This window comes from Ambystoma mexicanum, chromosome 6q, assembly GCF_040938575.1.
Source record: "Ambystoma mexicanum isolate Mex_15411 chromosome 6q, UKY_AmexF1_1, whole genome shotgun sequence".
In the NCBI taxonomy this organism is placed as follows: Eukaryota; Metazoa; Chordata; class Amphibia; order Caudata; family Ambystomatidae; genus Ambystoma; species Ambystoma mexicanum.
Window position 1 is genome coordinate 882,676,112 of NC_090937.1, and position 22,167 is coordinate 882,698,278.

Below are 22,167 nucleotides of genomic sequence, written 5' to 3' on the forward strand. Positions count from 1 at the left end.
GGCTGCATGGGCAGAATCAACAAACAAATACAAATAAAAGTGGGATAGAGTTTGCACATGGTGTTCTCAAGAGCAATTGGATCTGTTGCGTGTGTCACCTCACCAAATCCTACCGTACCTGTCGAAATTAGCCAAAAATAGCTTATGACACTCATCCATCAAGGTACATTTGGCAGCAGTTTCTAGATACACCACAACAAAAGGAAAAGCTCCCATTTTCGGAGCTTGCATCATAGAACACTTCATGAGGGGCCTATTCCGCACCTACCCCCCTCAGAAAAAAACACCACCTCAGTGGAGCTTAAACACAGTGCTGTCTGCTCTAATTAAACCAATGTTCGAACCAATGGCGACCACAGACCTAAAGTTCATGTCTTGGAAAACCGCTTTTCTGGTGGCGATCACGTCAGGCAGTTGTCAGAAATACATGCACTATCTGTCAAACATGCATTTCTCAGATTTGAAAGGAACAAGGTCATCCTGAGAACAACCTACGTTAATCCCCAAGGTACTATTCACCTTCCACTTACAAACTGAGGTTACTCTTCCAGTGTTCTTCACACATCCATCTGCACCAGCGTAACAGTCTCTACACTTGCTAGACCTTAGAAGATCTATATCGACAGAACAAAGAACTTCAGGTGCACATTGCAACTATTTGTGGACTTTGGGGCCCCTAACAAAGGTCAACCTATCTCAAAACAAGGTATTGCTAGATAGATCGCTGCCACAATTTCCACAGCACACACCCAGGCCAATCAGCCACTACAGGGACCTGTTCACGTTCATTCCACTAGAGCAGTGAGAGCTTCAGCAGCGCTATGGGCAGGGATTCCCCTGTCAGAAATATGCCTGGCAGCAACCTGGGTAGTCCCGCACACCTTTCTCAAGCATTACTGCATGGAGGGACAAGGAGAGGCTAAAGCAAAGGTCGGAAGAACCGTCATGCAACGCTTGTTTTAATAAGCTATGCCTTCTCCCATTACACCTCCTATTACAAGATGTTTACTGCTGTGGCAATCTATTCACAGCATGTAAATCCATGAAAGATACAAATGCTGGAGAACAGGAGTTACAGGTAAGCAACTGATGTGTTGTATGTGCTTGAGGGAGTGTTAGAATCTTTGTGTGGAATGTAGTGTTCAGCCCTCAGCTGGAATGTTATGCTTTGCCAGAGAGCAGTTGGCTCAATGTGTTTCTGGGCACTGGTTGGGGGTCTTTATTGTATACGTAACTTGTGAATAAATAATTCACTGTCAACCAAGCAAAGCATGGAGGCCATCATTACAGCAACATACTCCATTTCCCTGCTTCCAGCCTAGGTTGTTTTCTCTTGCAAGCACCACTGTGTGCACTATTGCTCCCATGTAGCGTTGTCTTTTGCAGTCTTAATGCTATTCCCAGTCTCCTGCTACCAGGGTGGGATCTCTGGGCCACAAGCTTAGTGGGTCTGTTTCTCTTATAGTTTGCTAATGCAAACCTGAGAAAATGTTACAAATAATGGGCTGAAATGGTGTATTTTACTGTATACTTTCTATGAAAAATGTAGTCTAAAGCCACACAGTTTGCATTATTTTTTCGTAGAATAACATGAAAGAATCCAATAGTTGCAAGTCACCAACAGTTTACAGGAGCATTTTCCAACGCATTTCCATGATGCCTTTGCCCTCAATATATGGAAGTATAAACATACTTTTCATGCTGGCTGTTCCAATACATGTCAATGCAGGCTGCACCAATATATGCAAGTATTACCATGTAAGAATATACTTCTGTTGGCTTTGACAGTAAAAAATGACATACAGCAGTTGGAAAATATATCCTCTCTAGCTGCACCAATGTAGGCCATCCTAGCCACGTAATAAAATATCATATGTGCTTTAATTGCTGCCCAGTAAGAATGCCATGCCAGAGTAAGACAATGGAACCAGACTGACTGCAGCAATGTAGGCCAGTCCTGCAGTGTGATTTTATGTTTGCTTTACATCTGTCTCGGGAGGATAGCTCAGTGGGCTACGTGCTCGCCTTGGAAGCAAGACTACACAGAGCACCACAGGCTCGATCCCTGGGTCAGCAATTAGAAACCTCTGGGTATTAAGTGCATTATAAATAACCTATCATATCATATATCATTTGATGCCCAGTAAAAGTCATGAAACATTAACAAACCGACCCCTCTCCCCCTCCATTAGAGGACAGCTCCCCGGCTCACACCCAAAATGCACACACCCATATACCATTTACTCGTGCAGCCATACACAATTCATAATCTTTCATTCATCAGTGTACCCTTAAAATACACTCTTTTCATTCACCCGAGTTCCCACCCTATCGAGAAACATGTGGCCCTGAAATCTTGGGGTCTTTCATTACTATTTTTACCAGAGGGTGTTCCTCTACCAGAAATCCCTCTACTTCCACATCACTGCCTGAAATGGCTGCTCTATAGATGGGCCCAGCCTGAAAGACTCTGCTCTGCCTACAATGCACGGAAATACACCTCTGTTACCGGGGTTGAAATGGATCTCCACACCGCCCCTGTCCAAGCCGCTTTGGAAATCTGTGTAGTGGTGAGAGCACAGCAGTTTCTAATGAGCTCTTGAGCCATCCCCAAAAGCCCAGGAGTTCTGTGTCTAAGCCCGAAATCTGCCACACCGCTAGCATCTGAGAGTATTCAATGTGTTGCGGTGGGTGTTGCCCATCTGATTCATCACATGTTCCTTATGGTATAGATAGACTGAAACATCTGGAGAACATTCCAGCAGAACTGGAAACCATGTTTGAGTAGCTCAGAGGGGAACAACAGCTACTGGATTTGATTGCTCTCCTGGCTTTTGCTAGCATCCTCGCTATGATCAAGAATGGGTGGGAAAGGCATGCTGTCTCCCCTATCCAATTTGTTCAGGAATGGGTACATTGCTGAAGAAGCAAGAAAGTTGAGTATTCTTGTGAGAGAAGAGGTCTGATTGATGTAGGCCCCAATTATGATCCAAGCTCTGACCATCTTTTGGGTCGAGTATCCAATTATGACAACTCTGATGGTTCCAGACAGCCACTGCTTCGGACAGACACGGAATATGTTCCACTGTAAGTGATCTGTCCCTACAGACAATAGTGTCATAGGTCATTAACTAAGGAGCCTGGACTGCATGCCTGCAAGATGAAGGGCACAACAGACTGCTAAGATGTTGATCTTTAACTGAATGCAATTTTAACTGAATGCAATCTGCTGCCCTGTCATTGAATGCTTTGATTACATAAGAGCCAGCTAAGAGCTCCAAGAGATTATATGTAGGGCCGTTCTTCCAGAGACCATCTCCCTCTGGTCGTCACTGACCCGCACCTGGCTCGCCAGCCCATCCTGCTTGTGTCTGACTGTATAATTAGGTCTGGCACCATGCTGAATATTGTCCTGCCATTTGAAAGCGCATGCGTTCTAACTACCAAGCCTGTTCCACTGGGGTATGCTACGAGAGGGCTACACCTGGTGTATGCCCAGCCATGGGTCCGTAGCCTGCTGGGCCTAGAGATCCAAGCTACTCCTCACTGATGCCTAATGAAGCCAAAACATGTTTGGGGATGTTTGTGGTCTCTTGCAGATGTAACCTAGCAGTTCAGGCTGGACTGTCCCTTTTGGGGTCAGTTCAAGCCTTATTTGCATGTGGTCTTTCCCCTTCTCTAATGGTTTGTCAGGCGGAAGTACAATGGTCTGGAGGGTTGCCAAGAGCAATGCCAGAGGTTAGGATTAATTCCAAACCTTCCAGCATCACCTCCTTTGTGTTGCACCTGTGAATGAGGCTGGTCTCCTCTGAGTTCTTGAGACATTGTAAAGCCTGATAACGTAAAAGGCCTGGAAATGTAGTATGAATAAAGGTCATCAAGAGGCAGTTCACCGGTGCTAATTCCTTGATCGAACAGTGGCCCTTTGCCAGCAATATGCAAATCTTTCTATTTTAGTTGTGCACTTTGTACTGAGCGAGTTTGAGAGATGGAGACTCCTTCTATTCTTCTCTCCCTCTCTCCCTCCCACCCTAACCTAGGTGTCCCAAAACCCCTGATGAATTAATACTGATTATTGACCCCCCTATTGTTCAAAGTCTGACTTTCGTTGGAGATGAAGACCTAAAGGCGGTTTGCCTTTTCAATCTATAAACCCTCAGGGACTTCCTAAATTGTCCCTATGCAATCGTTAGTAATTCTATAGGGGTATTGGAATGTGCCTTTCAGACACTTTTTCGGACATGGTCTTTTTTCTATCACACCCATGCCTTCCTCTCACTACTCTCCTTCTTTAAACCGCCGCCTCTCACTCTACTTCTTACATTTTTCTCTTGTCTTTCATTCCTTCAAAAGTCTCACCTGCACCCTTCAAAGTTACTATATCCTCCTCCACTCTACTTTTCCTCGATCCTCCACTGCTCCTCCATCTGCCACACTACTGCTCCTCCCTCATCCACATTTCTACTCCCTCACTCATCCACATTTCTACTCCCTCATCCACATTTCTACTCCCTCATCCACATTCCTACTCCTTCCCTCCTCCACACTACTACTCCCACCCTCCTCCACACTACTACTCCCACCCTCCTCCACACTACTACTCCCTCTCTCCTCCACACTACTACTCCCTCTCTCCTCCACACTACTACTCCCTCTCTCTTCCACACTACTACTCCCTCTCTCTTCCACACTACTACTCCCTCTCTCCTCCACACTACTACTCCCTCTCTCCTCCACACTACAACTACTACTTCCCCTCCACACTATTACTCCCTCCTCCACACTGCTACTCCCTCCTCCACCTACCTCCTACTCGGACATCCACCTTTCACTCACACACTAACACTTCACAGTCACTCCTTCCACTATTACACTTAACCACACCCATTACTCTTTGCATGCTCAGAGCACAGTACCGCTTGCACTCACTATCCAACGCCTCACCTACTTCAAAGGACACCTCCACCATCCACTCCATCATCCTTCCTTCTACTGGTCTCTTGGTCTGCCACCTTCACCTCCTCTGACCTCACCCAAACCACCCATACCTTCCTGTTTCCTGGGGGCTTTCTTATCCCCCTCCCTATCTCTATTGGCATTTTGTCCCTAGCCAATTGGGCCCTTTCCTCGCTGCCGGGGAGGTTTTACAGACAAGGAAAGTTTTGAATGGCGGCGTAAGCCCTGACCCTCTTCTGTGTGCGGGACCGCCGTGAGACAGCAATGGCGACCTGTGTTACATATTGTCCAATTTTGTGTTAGGGAGTCCTTGGTTGCCTCCCCTCAAGTTAAGTGCTCCTTGATTAAGTATCTGGTAGTTTAGGGGTCACTTTAGGGACTTCCTTTGGCCATCTTGAGGCTAACTGTTCGGTCACGTAGGAGTTCCTGCTCCTGCCTCTGTGGCACCATCAAAAAGACATGTGCGTATGCTAGTAATTGCAGGGATAGTCTTTCCAGGTGTTTTTCCTTCTCGTCAGGATGTGGGACTGTGTGGGGCGCTGCAGCTTCTCTTTGCTGTAGTTAATTGTTGGGTTCCTTCTTATTTCTGAAATTAGAAGAGAACACTCTGCCAGTATTTTGATTAACGGGCATTGGATGATAACTGCACAGAAACAGACTGGCATTTCAGGGATGGGGCAGAAATTGGGGCTGGATCACCTGCCACATCCTCATCTGGGGTAGGACTGGCTCTGGATTTCTCTCGAATAGGCCTCCCAACCACAGCTTGAAAGGGGTTCCCATTCCCTCTTGACAAGGCCAGCATATTGGCCTTGTCACACTGGCCAAATGTATTACTAGCCTCACTTTGTTTCCTGTGCATTAGAAATATACTGCTGAGGAAAACCCATCGGATGCCTGTCCATCTGGACTCTGGCCCCTATCTGTTCTTGCAAGCTCTATCGCCATAAGCTGTCGACCGCATAAAGATTGAAACAGGGGCATGGAACCAATATTTGCTTCGGAGTGCCTCTAGGTGGAAACCCCTGATCGTCTGCCTGACCCATGCCTCTCCTGACAGATTGTTTCAGATGTGAGCGAGTAGGGTGGTTAACCAGTGGACTGGAGTGTCTGTGTGCTGACACAAGTGGATACGGAAGCTGTAATTGGAGGGTGCTTCCATGCAGGATATTGACCGCCACATCCCCTTGTCGGGAAGAAAGAATCATGCTGGTATTCCTTCCAGTTATGCAGCACCCTTCTACCTGCCCGAAACCCCCTGCCGACTTTGAAGTTGCTGCAGAGGAGCCCCTTTCATCTAATAACTTTGGAGATAGCCCTCAGAGCAAAGGCCTTCTTTTTTGAACGTTGTGCCTTATCTAAGGTGGTGAAGGCCCCCGAAACTTTTAACCAATGTTCCTCCAAATAAAAGGCCTTGATTACTGGCCCTGCCTCAAAGGCAGCCAATTATTCCATCATGGCGTTTATGTGGATCAAAACGCCCTTCCTCCTTTCGTTGGCTATTGCAAAGTTTGTGTTGCCCATCAGGCCAGCATCACTGGATCTGCAGCTTTCCCTGCGTAATGTGCATATCTAGATTTTTTCCAAGCGGCCCAAGTAATCAAACTGCATGCCTTGAACATGCCTTCATGCATGCTTGATGCATTTCTTGGGGCCCCATCCAGCTTTACTTAGGAACGTGGGCATTTTCCGGTCAGTATCCAGTAGATGTCACTTCAAATGGTATTTGAAGCCAAGGTCATTCGGCCCTCATCTTGCTCTTGCCTTCCTTCTTAAGAAGCTTCCGAATGCGGAACATCAGGTAGTCTCTGATTTGAGAGGGAGGAGTCAATTCAACAGATATGTTGTGAATCTGGCCCTCTGGTTTAAAGATCTGCCCATCACGTTCGGTTAATTGGGGTTCTGTCAGATTCTCCTGTGCGTCACTGTATTGGAACGTCCCCCAGATCCTAGGACATTTTGGATTCATCCACTGATCTCTCGCTTGATATTTTGGTCTCTTTTGAGTCCATGCTCATTTCATCCTCCTCTGGGTTGAAAGGTTTGGAGGCAGACTTTTGCCCCTTATTTTTCTAAAGCTTCCTTCAATTTTAGGAAGGCATCCATGGCCTCAGATCTGCAGAACTACAATGGTCATTGAACCCTGGGTGGTGTCTGTGCCTACCGTAACAAGATTTCACAGAGTCTCAAAGATGGTTCAATGGTTTTTATTTCGATGTTGTGTCCTCTATAGCCATTCCTGCTATCTCAACCTCCCTTGGGATTCCTCCCTGACCCTGGTGTCCATAACCCAGAGTTAGTGCTATCGATCGGTAACACCAGCATGGGGTCTGGCATGGATTCACATTCTCATGAATAGTCGGTAAAAGAAAAATGTTTCACTTTCACTTACAAAACTGTATTTCTCTCATAAACCAATTACTGTCTTCTGGGCCATACTGCCCCCAGCCAATGATAGCCCTCTCCCTAAGCCCCTCCTCTGGCAGCCATCTTCAGATTTTTACTGCACACTTCAGTGTTGGGAGTCCTCGAGTTTTGCTCTGCGAGCTACTTCTAAGTTTTTTGTGTTTTTTCATGGAAAAAGGTTCTATTTTTGTTCCAAAAGAGCCTGTGTGCTTTTCTCTCCATCTGCTGACAGCAGGGATGCATTGTCGGTGAAGTTCAGCGCCCCTCAAGGGCGAAGATCGTCAAAGTTTCCAGAAGGCAATCGGGCCTACTTCGCGCCCTCCGACCATGGAAAGGAAAGAAGGATGATCCCTCTTCAAGCCCTGCACCAAGTCGGGGTTCCAATACGTGTTGGTGGAGGACAAACACCTACAATGCCTCTACTGTCTTCATCCGGACCACAAGGAAGAGGACTGCGAGATTTGTTGCTGATTCTCCAAGAAGATGACAAAGGACAGGCGCAGTAGACTGGCGGCGTGGCTGAATGCCAAGGCCTCTGCCCTGTGCCCCGAGCAGGGGCATGCCTCACCCAAGGCCGGTCGGTCCAAGGAGCGGGCTTCTGAGTCCTGTGAATGCATCTAATCCGTGAGGACCTAAGATAAGGCCAAGCACCGTGAGTCCGGGTCCTCGGGGGCCACAGCGGAAGCGGGTCCCACGGCAGGCATGGCATGATCAACACCCTCCACTGCCATTTCCAGCTGGCAATCAAGCTCCTCCTTGAAGAGAAAGTTGTCAAACCTCTCTAAGCTGCGGGAGAAGCCTGAGAAGCCGAGGAAGGCCAAGCTACCCAAGAAAAGTCTTCATTGACGAGCTGGTGGCGGCTGCACTTTCGAAAGCTAAAGGGGCTGACCCTGAGGGGGTAGCCCCCACAGTGCTGAAGGTATGCCTCCCTCTGAGGCGAGAAGCCACCGTGGTGACTTTGACAAGGTTTCCCGGCACTCTGCAGAAGGGGACAACCTCTCATAACCCGGTTCCAGCCCCTCACGGTGTAAAAAATGGGGGGTGGGGCAAGGAGGTCCTGGATCAGTCCCAGGCCGGGGCGCAAGCCATGGTAATTTCATCCATGGAGGACGAGAATATGGAGTCCCTGCACACGGTCCACGAGGACATGATAGAGGAGGACAACAAGGGTGATGCAGGGCCCAGTGTTCCGATCGCGCCAGTTCCACTGAGGGATGTGTCCCTGGACATCCTGGGTGGTCAAGTGGCACAGCGAGCAGAGTGCTCGCTTTGACATCCGTGCAGAGCCTGCTAACGAATACCGGCGGGGCCAAACTCAGCCTTCCATCCTTCCGAGTTCGATAAATGAGCACCACACACCGTGGGTAATAATAAGCAGCGCTCAGATACCTGAGGGTTCGTAGCGCTATATGTGGCAAATTATTATTATTATCCTATCAACCCTCCACACCTTGGTGTCGGAGATCCAGAAGAGGATGCCACAACGGCCTGTTCCAACAGTCCCTTAGGCCCTGATGAACCGCCGACGAAGAAAAGAAAGCCCCATCCAACACCACCTTATCAGCCTCCACACCCGCGTCTGGGTCCCATCCCCCCAGCATACGCAAACACATTCCGGGGCCTGATACGGCCACCACGACAATGACGATGATTACATCCCCGCAGCCTAGGGTGTCCCCGCCGGACGAGGTGGGATCATTCCATTCTATGATTGCCAAGGCCTACGAGCAGAGGAGACCAGGAAGGAGGGTTTCCTGTACCAGAGGTGCGAGGCCAAGAGGAAGACAATCATTGCCGTCGCCTTCCTCGATGACGTGTGGGAGGGGGGCCTGGCCCTCTTGAAGAATCCTTACACGGCTCTAGCCAAGCAACATAGGCTGGAGAAGAAGTACTGGGTACCAGAACGGGCACCAGTGCCTGAGGTCGCAACAATCGCCGGATTTGGTGGTTTCGGCGACCGCGAGGATGCAGTTATCCAACCCGTCCTCGTCAGACAGCAAGGGTAAGCAGTTGGACACCATGGGAACGAAGGTAAACTATGCTGCTGTGTCCACCATCAAGGCGGCCAATGCACTGGCGATCCTAGCCAGGTACGACAGGGAGCTGTGGTACAAGCTGGGGCCTATTCTGGAGTTCCTCCCTGGCGACGAGGATGGAGGTGATCGCCCTCTTCTAGGAGGGAGAGATCGCATCGGAACACGCCATCACAATGGTGCTGGACGTTGCCGACACTGGGTTCCGCCAGCTGCCTTCATCGCCAAGACTGGATGAAGGCCACAAATTTCCATCAGGAGGTCCAAACGAAGGTTCTGGACATGCCTTTTGACAGAGATAAGCTTTTTTCTGAAAGGTCGTCGACGAGTCACTACAGTCCATTAAGGTGGATACAGAGTCGTCCTGTGCCCTGGGCACTCCCCAACAGCATTGCTCTTCCTTTCGTTCTTCCAGAGAAAATTCGGGCAGGTTATCGAAAGGTTTCTCCTCTTTTTAGCGTCAGCCCTCCAGATGTTCGACTGAGGAAGCCCACAGAGGCCGTTCCCAGGCCTACAGAGGAGGAGGTCGGCGTCATCGCCAGCAAGGCAGGATGCCGAAACAAGCCTGAGCTTTGTTTGTCAGCGAGTGGGAAAAGATCACCACTGACAGATGGGTGCTGTGCTCTCTCACCCAAGGACATACCCTGGAATCTCAGCACAGGTGTCTGTGGATCCCGCCGGTGGCCCAACAGGAGCAGCACGCCCCTCAGCTCTTGGAGGAAGTACGGGCCAATCCTGCAAAAAGGGTCGATAGAGCTGGTTCCCCAGTGACTGCAGGGCTCCGAGTCTACTCCAGATACTTCTTGGTAAGAAAGAAGATGCAAGGCTGAAGGCCCATCCTAGACCTGCGACATCTAAATAAGTACCTCATGTCTCAGAAATTCGGGATGGTCAAGTTGCAGCACGTGCTCGGTGAACTGGAAAGAGGGGATTTCTTGGACCTGGAGGACGCCTTCTTCCACGTCCCCATTCACAGGAAGCACTGCAAGTTTCTACGCTTCGTAGTGCAGGGACAAGGCCCTTCCCTTCAGCTTAGAATCGGACCCCAGAGTGTTCAGAAAATGCCAGGCACCGGTTGCGGCCCATCTACGTCTCCGGGTATTCACGTATATGCGTACCTCGACGACTGGCTCATCCGGCCCACTCAGGGGAGGGTGCTGGTGGTGGAGCTGCTGACGGATCTGGGATTCTCCAATTATCTAAAGTCTTGCTTGACACCATCACAGAATGCGCTGTTCCCGGGAGCCAAGCTTGATACAGTGTGCTGCCTAGCATCGCATCACCTTAGGATAGCGGCCATTCATGGGAAGGTGCAGCGCTGTTGCTGATGAATACGGCCACGGTGCGGACCATCAAGTCATTGCTCGGCATGATTTCGTCCTGCATCTACCTCAACAGTCTCTGCAGATTACAGATGCGACTGCTTCAGGAGTTTGTGGATGTTCGCTGGGTGAAGGTGTCTGGAAACTTTGCGGTCAAGATCACTCTGGGCGACGACTTCTGTTGGGCAATAAGGTGGTGGGGCGACCATACCAACATCGCCTGTGGCACGGGGTTTCAGAACCCTCCTTTCCAGGAGACGGTCACAACGGGTGCTTCCCTGTAAGGCTGGGGAGCCCACACCGGATGTCTTCACGCCGCAGGCCTGTGGCAGCCTGAGGAGAAGGATCTCCATATCGACATCCTGGAGTTGTGGGCAGTGTTCTGGGCCCTCAGAAGGGCAAGGTGGTGAGGATCTTCACAGACAACATCACCACGATGTTCTACATCAGGAAACAAGGGGGCACTTGCTCCCCGGGCCTCTCCAAGGAAGCACAGGAACTGTGGCGCTGGGCCGTCGGACGAGACATGTTCCTTGTCCCCCCAGGGCTCTGCAACCTTTGGCTCCCAGATGTGTTTGGACTACCATTCCCATCCGGCCTGTACAGCATAGTCAATGTCAGGAGATCATGGGAGTTGTAGTCCGAAACATCTGGAGAGCCACAGGTTGCAGACCCCTGAGTCCTAGTGGGAGTCAAGAACACCATTGCGGACTCCATCAGCAGGGAGTTGCGCTCCTGCCACGGGTGGGAACTTCGGCAGGACTAAGTGGACCACATTTTTATGCCAGATGGGGTAGGCCCCAGATCCAACCTGTTCGCGACGGCGGCAAATTACAAATACCAGAAGTTCCCAAGCAGATTCCATCAGCCGAGGAGCCTGGGGCGACGCGTTCTCCTTCCCATGGGAAGGGATGTTCTTGTACACGTTTCCTCCATTGCCTCTCCTGCTGTGAGTCATCAACCCACTCTGATAGTGTCAGTGCAGGATGATACTCATCACCCTGGCGTGGTCGAGGCAGATTTGGTACCCGGACTTTCTCAGCCTATCGGCATTGCCGACGGTCAAGCTACCATCGGTCCCAGACCTTCTCACCAGAGAAGGAGGCACAATCCTGCATCAGGATTGCCAGCCCATAAGGTTTGGAGGATATGAGTTGCCAGCGGACTGCAGGGAGGTCCTCACACAGGCCAGGGCATCCGTCGACTTTGAAGTGCTAAGGTCACAAGTGGAAGCATTTTGCTATGTGGTGCCGGTCGCAGAAGATTACCCGAGTGTCACGGCCCCGCAGATTCTTCCGTACTTGCTATCCTTGGCCAAGGCTGGACTGGCGCATGCCTCGATTAAAGTACACCTGGCGGCTATCTCCCGCTACACCAGGTCTCCCGGAAGGTCTTCACTTTGGTCTCGTCGGCTCGTCAAGGAGTTTCTCAAAGGACTTTTTCAATCTGTCCCACCGGTGAACGTGCCTGCCCTGGCGTGGGAACTCAACGTGGTCCTGACGAGGCTCATGGGGGGGGCCCCTTTCGATCCTATGCATCCGGCCCCTCTCAAGTTCCACACGTGGAAAAACGGCTTTCCTCATGGCCATCAACTCCACCCAGAGGGTGGGTGAGATACAGGCCCTATCCTGCAAACAGCCATACCTGACTTTAGACGAGTCGAGGGTGGTGTTGCGGACGCACCCCTCTTTCCTGTCGAAGGTTACGTTGGAATTCCACCTCAACAAACCTTTGATATTATCTGTTTTTTTTTTACAAAATCTTCATCTCCGACTGAGAGGGCATTCTACGTGGCACGCACAGAGAGTTTTCGAAAGACTTCACAGCTGTTCGTTAACTTTGGTCCTGTGAACCACGGAGGGCTTTGTCCAAGACTTCCATCTGAAGGTGGCTCTCCAGCTGCATTGGTTGGCGAACCGACCTCTGCCCGGCCGTCCGAGAGTCCGTTCCGCTAAAGCGATTGCTGTGATGACGGCGTTCCTGGCTGTTGTGCCCCTGCTGGACATCTACAGGGCTGCTACGTGGAGGTCCACGCACACCTTCACGAAGTTCGACTGCGTTGACAGGGATTCCAGGGAGGATCCCTGAGTCGGCCAAGCAGTGCTACGCAACCTTTTCGCTTGAGGGGAGTCTGTTCCAGAGGTAAGAGAGAATTGCTTCTGTTGAGCCTTGCCACCTCCCTTGGTTGTGTAATGTTGTACTGCTGTGTATTCATTATTCATGAGCATGTTATTCCAGTTCAGACCCCGTGCTGGAGAAGAAACAAGTTACCTACCTGTAGCTATTGTTCTCCAGCATTGGTCTGGAATTGATTCAGATGTGAACCATCCCTCCTTCCCCTCTGCGGCTCTTCTTGATCATACTGCCAGTTTACATACTTATCAAACCTGCCAGAGGAGGGGCTTACGCAGAGGGCCGTCATTGGCTTGGGGCAGTATGATCCAGAGGACAATGATTGGTTTATGGGAGAAATACAGTTTTGTAAGTGAAAGTGAAACTGTCTTCTCTTACCGAGGATTCCCAGCCTGACTATGGGGAATATTCATGAGCATGTGAAACCATGCCAGATCCATGCTGGAAGACAATAGTTAAAGGTAAGTAACTTGTTCCATCTAAGCTTTGATCTTGCTGCATTGCCTTACGTGAATGCAGGCACACTAACTCCCTCAGACTTCCTAGCAGTCCCTGCTCTATCTGGTGGTTTGTATTTTAAAACGAGCTGGGATAATGCTGGGCACTTGCTCTGTTTTTCTCATGCCATCTCAATCACACCCATTCACCTCTGTCCTCTACTCTCACTACCATTCCCACCACGTACTCCTCCCTTCAATCCTTTGATATTTAACTCCTCTCCTCCACCCTTTGGTAGAACCAGTCCCCCACTTCCCTTTATTACTCCCTTCCGCTCTCTCCTCCAATGTCTACTACACTCCTTCCACAATACACCCCTCCACCCACTCTTCCACCCCTCCCCCCACTGGTACCCTTTTCCACCCACTACTTCACGGCTCCGCCCACTATTACACTCCCAAATCCCTTTTCACCCAGATCATCCACTTCACATTCACTCCTTCCACTACCTTGTTGTAGTCGCTCATTACACAAACATGCACTGCTGAGTCTATGCTTAACCTGTTAAAACAGTCTCCTCCACAAGCCACTGCTCCTTCTTTCCTCCTGCTGGTCTTTTGGTCGTCCTTATCCTCTGACCTCCACCTCTAAAGCCATACTTCCTGCTTTCTGTTGAACCTTTCTATAACATGTTCTCTCCTGGGATTGGCAATCTTTTCCTACCCAATCTGGACTTCTCTCCCTGCCCTGTTCCCTGCCCAAGGAAAATCTTTTAAAAGGTGCTTAAGCCCTGCCCACTGTCTCTGTTTTTGGAAAATTCTCATGATTATGAAAGCTTTAGACACAATGGTGTTCAAAATAAATCTTGGGTCTTGTTTGCATACCCGCAAGAAACACCTAACAATAGTTTATGTGTGACACAGATAACAAAACATGTAATACATTCAGAAACCTCGGTCACTTGGAGGTGAACCATATAAATTAAGCAGATTGGAAATAGTCATCCATTTTGTGTGGACATTAATGCCTCCTAAAAGGGGTAGTTTGGTCAGAAATGTTATTGCCCAATCGATCGGGAATACATTGATCGTTCTTAAAAGAATTCCAATGCAACTTACCCAAGTATTTTATTATGTTCCCTTTCTTATCATATATGGTTCACATTACTAAGTTTTTGCTACGTACTTGCTAAGTACATCCCTCGTTTAAGTTATGTGCAGTGTTATAATAATTTTCCAATCCTGTGCTGCACTTGCTCAAAATTGGTTACTTTAAAAAATAATGGCACGCATTTTCTAATATGCAACTTAAATTTAATCAAACTTATAGACCAAAATGTTAAATTGATTCTGTGTCAATTGTCATTCATGTTCTTCAATCTGTAACTTCTTTTCTGCAGGTTTTTGAGATGCTCATTAGCCCTGGAGACAATATTCTTCTGGATGTACCCACCTATGCAGGAACACTAGGAGCTGTGAGTGTTAATGGGGGAAGGGGGAGATAGGGTGGGGTATGCAACATTTTAAAAGTACAGTCTAAATGTGTGTGCTTTCTAAACAATGCTCTACATACTCCTAGATGGATATTTTACATTGGATGTTATTTTAAGATCACATTTTCTAATGAAAGGATTTGCTCTCTGTCAAATATCACATAATTGCACAATTTATGTCATGGAAACTTTCTAAAATTTGGGAAGCCTTGTGAAAGACAGATCATCAAATAACCACATATGGGTATTAGAAATATATGTAAAAGAAGAGGTTTAGAATGAAACCATACTTCATGGCATGGAGTTTTGAAAGGGGAAGAAATATTCAACCTATCCGATCCACTCCACATTCCTGGTGGTGGCGTGGGAGCAGAGGGGTCTGAAGATCTCTCGGACTTGTCCGGTACCTGTTTCCACTTACTCCCACCAGGTAGTTAACCAAGAGCATGTTTGGGGATCAGCTATTAAGGATGTTCCCCCAACTATTCCATTGAGTGTGTGGGATATGCTACCTGAAGTGATCTCGCAAGTCTTTCTTAAGATGGGTATGACCCATCCGAAGCTCCAGGGTCGACTCAGGTTAATGTGTTATCATGGAATACTAGAGGCTATACATCTTTCTCTGAGGAGCCTAGAAGATCAGACATTTTCAAAACTTTTGACTTAATTCTTTTTCAAGAAACTTGGCTAACTGGTTTAGTGGGTATAGATGGGTACTCTATTTTTCAACAGTTGGCTTTGGCTCCAGGGGTGGGCAGACCGATGGGGGGTCTGATGGTGGCCTCTAGTAATGAGGTGTTTAAATCCTCTGTTATTATTTCAAATAGTACCCAGGGGCTCCTTATGGTGAGATTGTCATCAAGAAGCCCTATTGAATGTCCAAGTTGGATTGTGGTAAACGTGTATTGGAACCCTGGTTACCTTCCACTATTTGAGTTTTTGCATGCCCTTTCTGACGGTTTACTTGACTGTTCTCTGCGATACCCGGCAGATTACATTCTTATTGCCGGGGATCTCAATTCTCAATGTATTTCTACACTGGACCCTAGGTCAGGCAATATTAAACAGAAGTCCAGCAATGGTAAAATATGGTTAGAGTTTATGCAGGATTGGAATTTATTTATGCTGAATGGAAACATCTGGGGGATATTCCGAACTCCCCTTCTTGGCATAGAGGTTCCTCTTTCTCCACGATAGATTATTTTTTTGTCTCAAAAAATATTTTTGAGAATTGTTGTAGTTTGATCGTGGGGGATGGGAACTACGATGACCATGCTATGCTGAAGATGGCTTTGTCTTATGATTGCGTTTCAGTGGCCCCTCGCTATGATCATGAGCTCTTTATTAATAATACAGGAAATGTTATTAGAACATTTCCCAAAGGAGGCCAACTACTAAACAAGGAGCTGAGACATATGACGAGTCATCTATCTGTTCAGCAATTGTCTGACTTCTGTACTCCTAGGGTCTTTTTGAATTTTTTGTCCGATCTGGCTTTGGTGGAGCCCTTCTTACAGAAATCCCATAAGCTGCATAAACATTCTTTTGATGTCCAAATTATAGTTCGTAAAAATGAATTGAGGCGTCAGAGATCTATCCTAAAGAGATCAGGCCTATGTGTGAAGGCTTATGGGGAGGGAGTAGCAAAGCTAAAAAATAATTATAGGAACTAGCTTCGTGCCCATAAGCATTTGGTAGTTCAAAAGGATCCTGAGAGAATGCTCTCTGCTCTATCTCTTAGGAATTCTCGAAATGTTTGGTCAATGGTGGGTTTGAATGAGGCAACCCAACACCAGAAACAAGACTCTATTATTCGAGAGGGGGTGTGGCTTGACCATTTTGCCAAGGTTTATGACTGAGGCCTTTATGTGTTCGGTTGTGGATGTAATGTCCAGTTGTTGTCTTGAATTTAACGTCTCGGACATAGAATTGTTAATCAAGAAATCTTCAGCCTCTAGAGCGCCTGGTCCGAATGGTTTAAGTAATTCGATCCTGAAATTGGACCCAGTTACCTGGGCGAAGGTTTTTTAAGGCCCTCTTTGACAACATCTTTACCCAGAAGAGAATTCCTGATTCCTCGAAACAATCAATAGTTATACCTATCTATAGGAAGGGCGATAGGTCACTGGTTTCCAATTATCGCCCTGTCTCTCTCCTAGATGCCGATAGTAAAATCTTTTCGGGCGTCATTCTAGGGGAATTGGAATCCTGGGCAATAACAAAGGGAATTATTCCGAAGCAGCAATCTGGTTTTAGAAAGGGCCTTTCTACTTCACTGAATGGGCTGGCCTTGAGTTACTTGCTGCTAAGTCATTTACCAAGGGTGGCCCTTCTCTCTTTGGAGCCTGGATTGACCTATCCCAGGCATTCGATATAGTTGATAGGAACTTATTATGGGGAAAACTGGATGCCTGGGGAATTCTTCCCGGCTTACTTTCTATTCTAAGAGAGCTGCACAATTATATGCGGGTCAGACTTGGTAGATGGGTTTGCTTTCTGATCCAATTAGGATTACTAGAGGGGTACATCAAGGCTTTCTATTAGCTCCCTTGCTTTTCATCCTCTTTATGGCGGATCTAGCTGATTGGTTGCAGGATATTGGTTTAATATCTCCCTCCAGTGGTAATGCAAAAATGTATTGGCTAGCGTATGCGGATGACGTAGTAGTCCTGGATTATTCACAAGTGGGGCTGCAACGTCTGTTGTCCGCTTTAGAATCTCATGCTACGATCAATAAATTAAGAATAAACCCTTTAAAATCCAAGCTTCTTTTATTTAAGAGACCAAATAAAATAGTGAAGAATTTTGTCTGGAAGTTGGATCAATCACAGGTAGAGGTTGTCTCAGAACTAACTTATCTGGGAGCCGATTTGAGATCTTTTCCATCTAAGAATAGTCTGCTGTCTTCTATTGAACTAAAATTGGTCAAATTAGGTGCTCGGATGAAAAACATTAACTCCAAGTTTGGCAAATTTTCTTCCCCTTATAAGATTTTCTATCGGGAAGGTAGTTCCCATAATTCTATATGGTTTGGATTATAACTCTGTAGCTTTGGAGATAGAATGGGATGTAATCGAATCCAGGATTTGGAAACGTACGTTGGGTCTGCCAGATTGTGTTCCCATTGTTTGTTTGCACTATGAACTTGGTCTCTCGTCACTTAGATCGTCGCTAAATTGGAAGTGGTTGACTCTTTATAGGTCAATTTTAGATCCCCCCCAAGAACTCTCTCTTTGAGGAAGTAGCTATAGAGCTTGAACAAGGAAATAATGATTTTCTGCACAGGTTAGGACTAACATGTCTGGAATTACTGTCTGGCTGTGGCTGCGATGTTGAGTTGCTTTTACAGAACCCCTTAAAAGTGAAAGAAAAAATTAAATTGGCTGATTGGATTCACACGATTGATGATATGCGAAGAACCAAGAGATCAGCCTCTCTGACATTACTGGATAAACGTTTGTCGTTTATACCGGCTTATTTAAAGAAGTCCCCTAATCCTTGGTTTAGTTCTGCTTTTTTGAGACTCCGTTTAAACTTACTCCCTACCCTAGAATTATTAGCTATCGGAGATAAAGAAGGGGGAACGGTTTCAATATGTGACAGGTGTTCAAGTAGTGAGTTCCAGACTATTAAGCATTTACTTTCTAATTGTCCTGGGACCTGGAGCATTAGGGCCAGATCTTTAGGTAGATTTGTCCATGATGAGTCTTATTTGAATACCGATGATTTTTGGGCTAGATTATCTTCTGGTAATGAGGCTGCTTTATCAATTGAGGTGGGAAGATGTTTAAGGGAATTGAAGTTAGTAACAATATGAGTCAAATTTTGGCTATTGCACTATAAATAAATAAAAATAAGTTTAAAAAATTGACATTTGCTGCTAGAAAAAGCATGTCAGAACATGCAGTGCATGTGGCAGTTTACTTGGTTGCTCTTGCTGTAGCTCTGATCAAGCTATTTTAGCTGTAACAAAGTATTTTTCATTTCTCATAACTTCAATAACTCTGTCAGGAATGAAACTCTGACATATTTTGTCCATGATTATGGTTAAAGTCTTTTATTGAAAATAAAGGGTTGGGAATATGCCTCTTTGACCCTGCTTATAGGAGGAATTTCCCTATCTACACCAACATTAAGGATCTGTCGGTGTCAGGATGTAAAAAAACAAAACTGTCCTGTGTCCAAATTTCTATTTTGAGCCTCACACTATAAAATAAACTCTAAGCTGAAAAAGGGAAATGTCTTAAATCTTGGGTGGCTTAGAAAAGTGCTCCCGAAAGGAAGAATACATGGCTCCAACACAAGTTCAAGGGTAAAGGTCTGCGCTCTAGAGGGTGATTCCCTTCCTCTGGATTCCTCTTTATTCTCTGAAGTTTCACATATAACAGTTCCTTGCGCCTTTCTTGGCACACAACAATATTGATGTACAAACTTGTCTGACTTTGCAATCATGTTTCTTTCAGACCTCCTGGTATGCTTTTCTGTCAGGGTTTTGCGTCTTCTCTCTTGGTTAACACAATCCCTTTTCTAGTCCTGATGTTTCCTCTCAGGACCTCTTTATTTCACACAGTTATAGTTGCCTGGTATACTCTCTTGCCAGGGCTTCCCTCCTGACAGGGCTTCTTGTAATTGCCTGGTATTCTGTCCTGCCATGACTTCTGTTCAGGCAGGGTTTCTGCTCCTTCCCAAACCTGCACATATACTTTGTCAATATGTCCTCCAAATATATTATTCGGTCTGGGTTTCCCCTATACTTGCACAATATATATTCATCTGCTTGTAAGGGTTTATATGTAGTTTAGTTTCCCTTTCAACATTAAGTTCATTTGCTTTTTCTTGGTTGCTTTTGGTTTTATTACCGCTGATACCCTCCGGGATCCCTGCTGTCTCTGGGTGGACTCGCCAGGCTCTTGTTGATATTACTGCATTCCCCTATGGTCAACTGTAGAAGCGTTTGCATCTCCTTTCTTCTCGTGACCACTTTCTCTTGGTTTATCGCTGCTTCCACTTGACACGTCTGCTTCGTTCCAGGCTCCGGTAAGCGCTGTTGTCACCTACAAATGCCCAGAAGTCTCTTGTCAGCTCCTGGCTTTCCCGCAGTGTGTCCTCCTTGCGCAGCAGCCTCTTACTTCTTCATTAGTGAGCCACCTGGCGCCGCCATGCTGGTAATAGCCTTTTGGTTTCTTCACCTCACAGAGAGACGCAGCTCTCCCTCCAGCAGCAGACCTAGATTTCCTGCTTCACTTTCTGATTAAACTTCCTGGGCACAGGTGTTTGCAAGCAGCAACTAGAGCGCTTGCTGGGCTTATGGCCTTTACTGCTCTGTTCAGCTTATTCGTCACAGTACTTTTACATGTATGGCAATGATAATTAATGCTTGATAACTTGCATGCAAAGTCCTGTTCTCCCTTTCCATACCAATAGACAGAAAAGATGGTATTAATGAGGAGCTTTGGTTCTATCATTTCAGTAGCTTTAAATGATTTGTTATTCACAAGGATTTGTGATGATGTTACCCGGTCCTTTTAACATGTGATATTGGGAAGCTGATGGTGGATCTTATTGCAAGTAATCATTACTGCCCCCTGCCTCTTCCTCATTCCAGTTGTGGACATATCGTTCCTTATGTCACATGGGGGATTATTGGAGGTGAAGTTGGAAAAAGGTTGAGGGAGAAAATTACAAGAGGCCATCAGGGCCTGGGTGCGAGAAGTAACATCCCTAAAGGGGAAAAGGGGCATATGTCTTCTTCCAACAATGCTGTGTCCTCTCCCCAAGGATCACCCTCATTGTCAGGAGCTGTAAGGCAGAGACATGCCCACAAAGCTGAGGGGAGAAAAGTGCACAAGAGACATAGTGTAAGGAATCCTACAGACAAGAGATAGGCAAGTGCTACAGACAGGCAACAAAGGCACTGAACAGAAAGGGCCCGGGTGTTCCAGTAAGACAAACACTTTAGGTTCCTACTTGAAGTGTACACATAATGGGGGAAGTGTTTCCCACATTGTCTGGGTGCAACTCTAGCCTTCTGAGCTGATTACTGTTGCAAGGCCCCTCTCTGAATACTCATGGAAAGGATCAGCAGGAGTGGGTGTCTGTGTCTGACCCCTATGGAACAAACAAGGACAAAGTACTTGCACGACTAAAGCCTTTACAGATCCAGTAGGAACTGAACAATGACTGCCTCCGATAGCAGGAACCAGCAGACTGTTAAAGGGATAGTCCAGTAAAAAAATGTCTTTAAAAAATAGATAGGCAACATTAAAAAAAAAAATACTAGCACTTTTTTTTTTTAAACTTCCTATGTAAAATTTTGAGCTATTCAAGCTCAAAATTCGCAAAAGCAAGCACATGGGCGCATCCATTTTGTGAAATGGATGCCCGCTTTTGCGGCACTAATGAAGGAAAAGCCAGCCAGCTGTAGTAAACAAAAGCTACCACTTCAAAAGCGACCGCAAACATAAATACGTTTTTAAAGCTGCGGTTTTATTTCTAAGTTTTCCGGGCTCCTCCAGCCCGGAAAACTTAGAAAAAAAAAAACGCAGCTAGTGCTTATTTAAAAAAATAAATAAATAGCACTTACCGAGATTCAGCTGCAGCTTTCCTGCTCTGGTCTCCGGTCCCCGTCCTCCGCGTACAGCACCAATGAAAGAAAAGCCACCCAGCGGTAGCTTTTGTTTACTACAGCTGGCTGGCTTTTCCTTCATTAGTGCCGCAAAAGCAAAAGCCAGCACAGGCGGGCATCCATTTCACAAAATGGATGCGCCCATGTGCTTGCTTTTGCGAATTTTGAGCTTGAATAGCTCAACATTTTACATAGGAAGTTTTAAAAAAAAAGTGCTAGTATTTTTTTTTTTAATGTTGCCTATCTATTTTTTAAATAGAATTTTTTACTGGACTATCCCTTTAACAATATGGCACAAGGTACAACTCTGAAACGCGACAAAGGAAAGGGGCAGAGACTGTCTGCTGGGAAACCCAGCAGCCAAACTCTGAACAAAGAAATGACACAAGCACAAGTGAGGACAATAACGGTAACAGAAATATCCAGGGAAGACCTAGGAAGCCACAGTAAGCAAGGTTCAGGACAGAGACCAGGAATGAAAGAGGAAAAGCAAGAAGAAAATAATCTGCAATGGTACAGGAGCCTGGAACTGCAGATTAGAAACTAAGGACCCGATTTAAAGAACAGCAGACTGAACTATAGACCAGGAACAAGAAAACTCAGAACTGAAACTTTGAACTGGGAAAACAAGGACTGAACTGAAGACTGGTAACAAGGAATTCAAGGAACTGTAAATCCGGACTGGAATAACAAGGGCAGGACTGCAGACAAGGAAGCTCAGAACTGGAAACTTGGAAGCTAAAGCCGGGAAACACCGACTAT

The 22,167-nt window shown here is 46.7% G+C and overlaps 1 protein-coding gene across 4 annotated transcripts in view; it reads left to right on the top strand.

The window, feature by feature from the left end:
- The window catches only part of AADAT (aminoadipate aminotransferase), a 1,031,752-nt gene that overhangs the window by 431,380 nt on the left and 578,205 nt on the right, over positions 1 to 22,167 (top strand). For all 4 annotated transcript variants that reach the window (XM_069631415.1, XM_069631412.1, XM_069631413.1 and 1 more), the window contains exon 5: positions 14,688 to 14,762. In XM_069631415.1, coding sequence (XP_069487516.1) covers positions 14,688 to 14,762 — 75 coding nt within the window. The remainder of the gene's footprint in view (positions 1 to 14,687; positions 14,763 to 22,167) is intronic.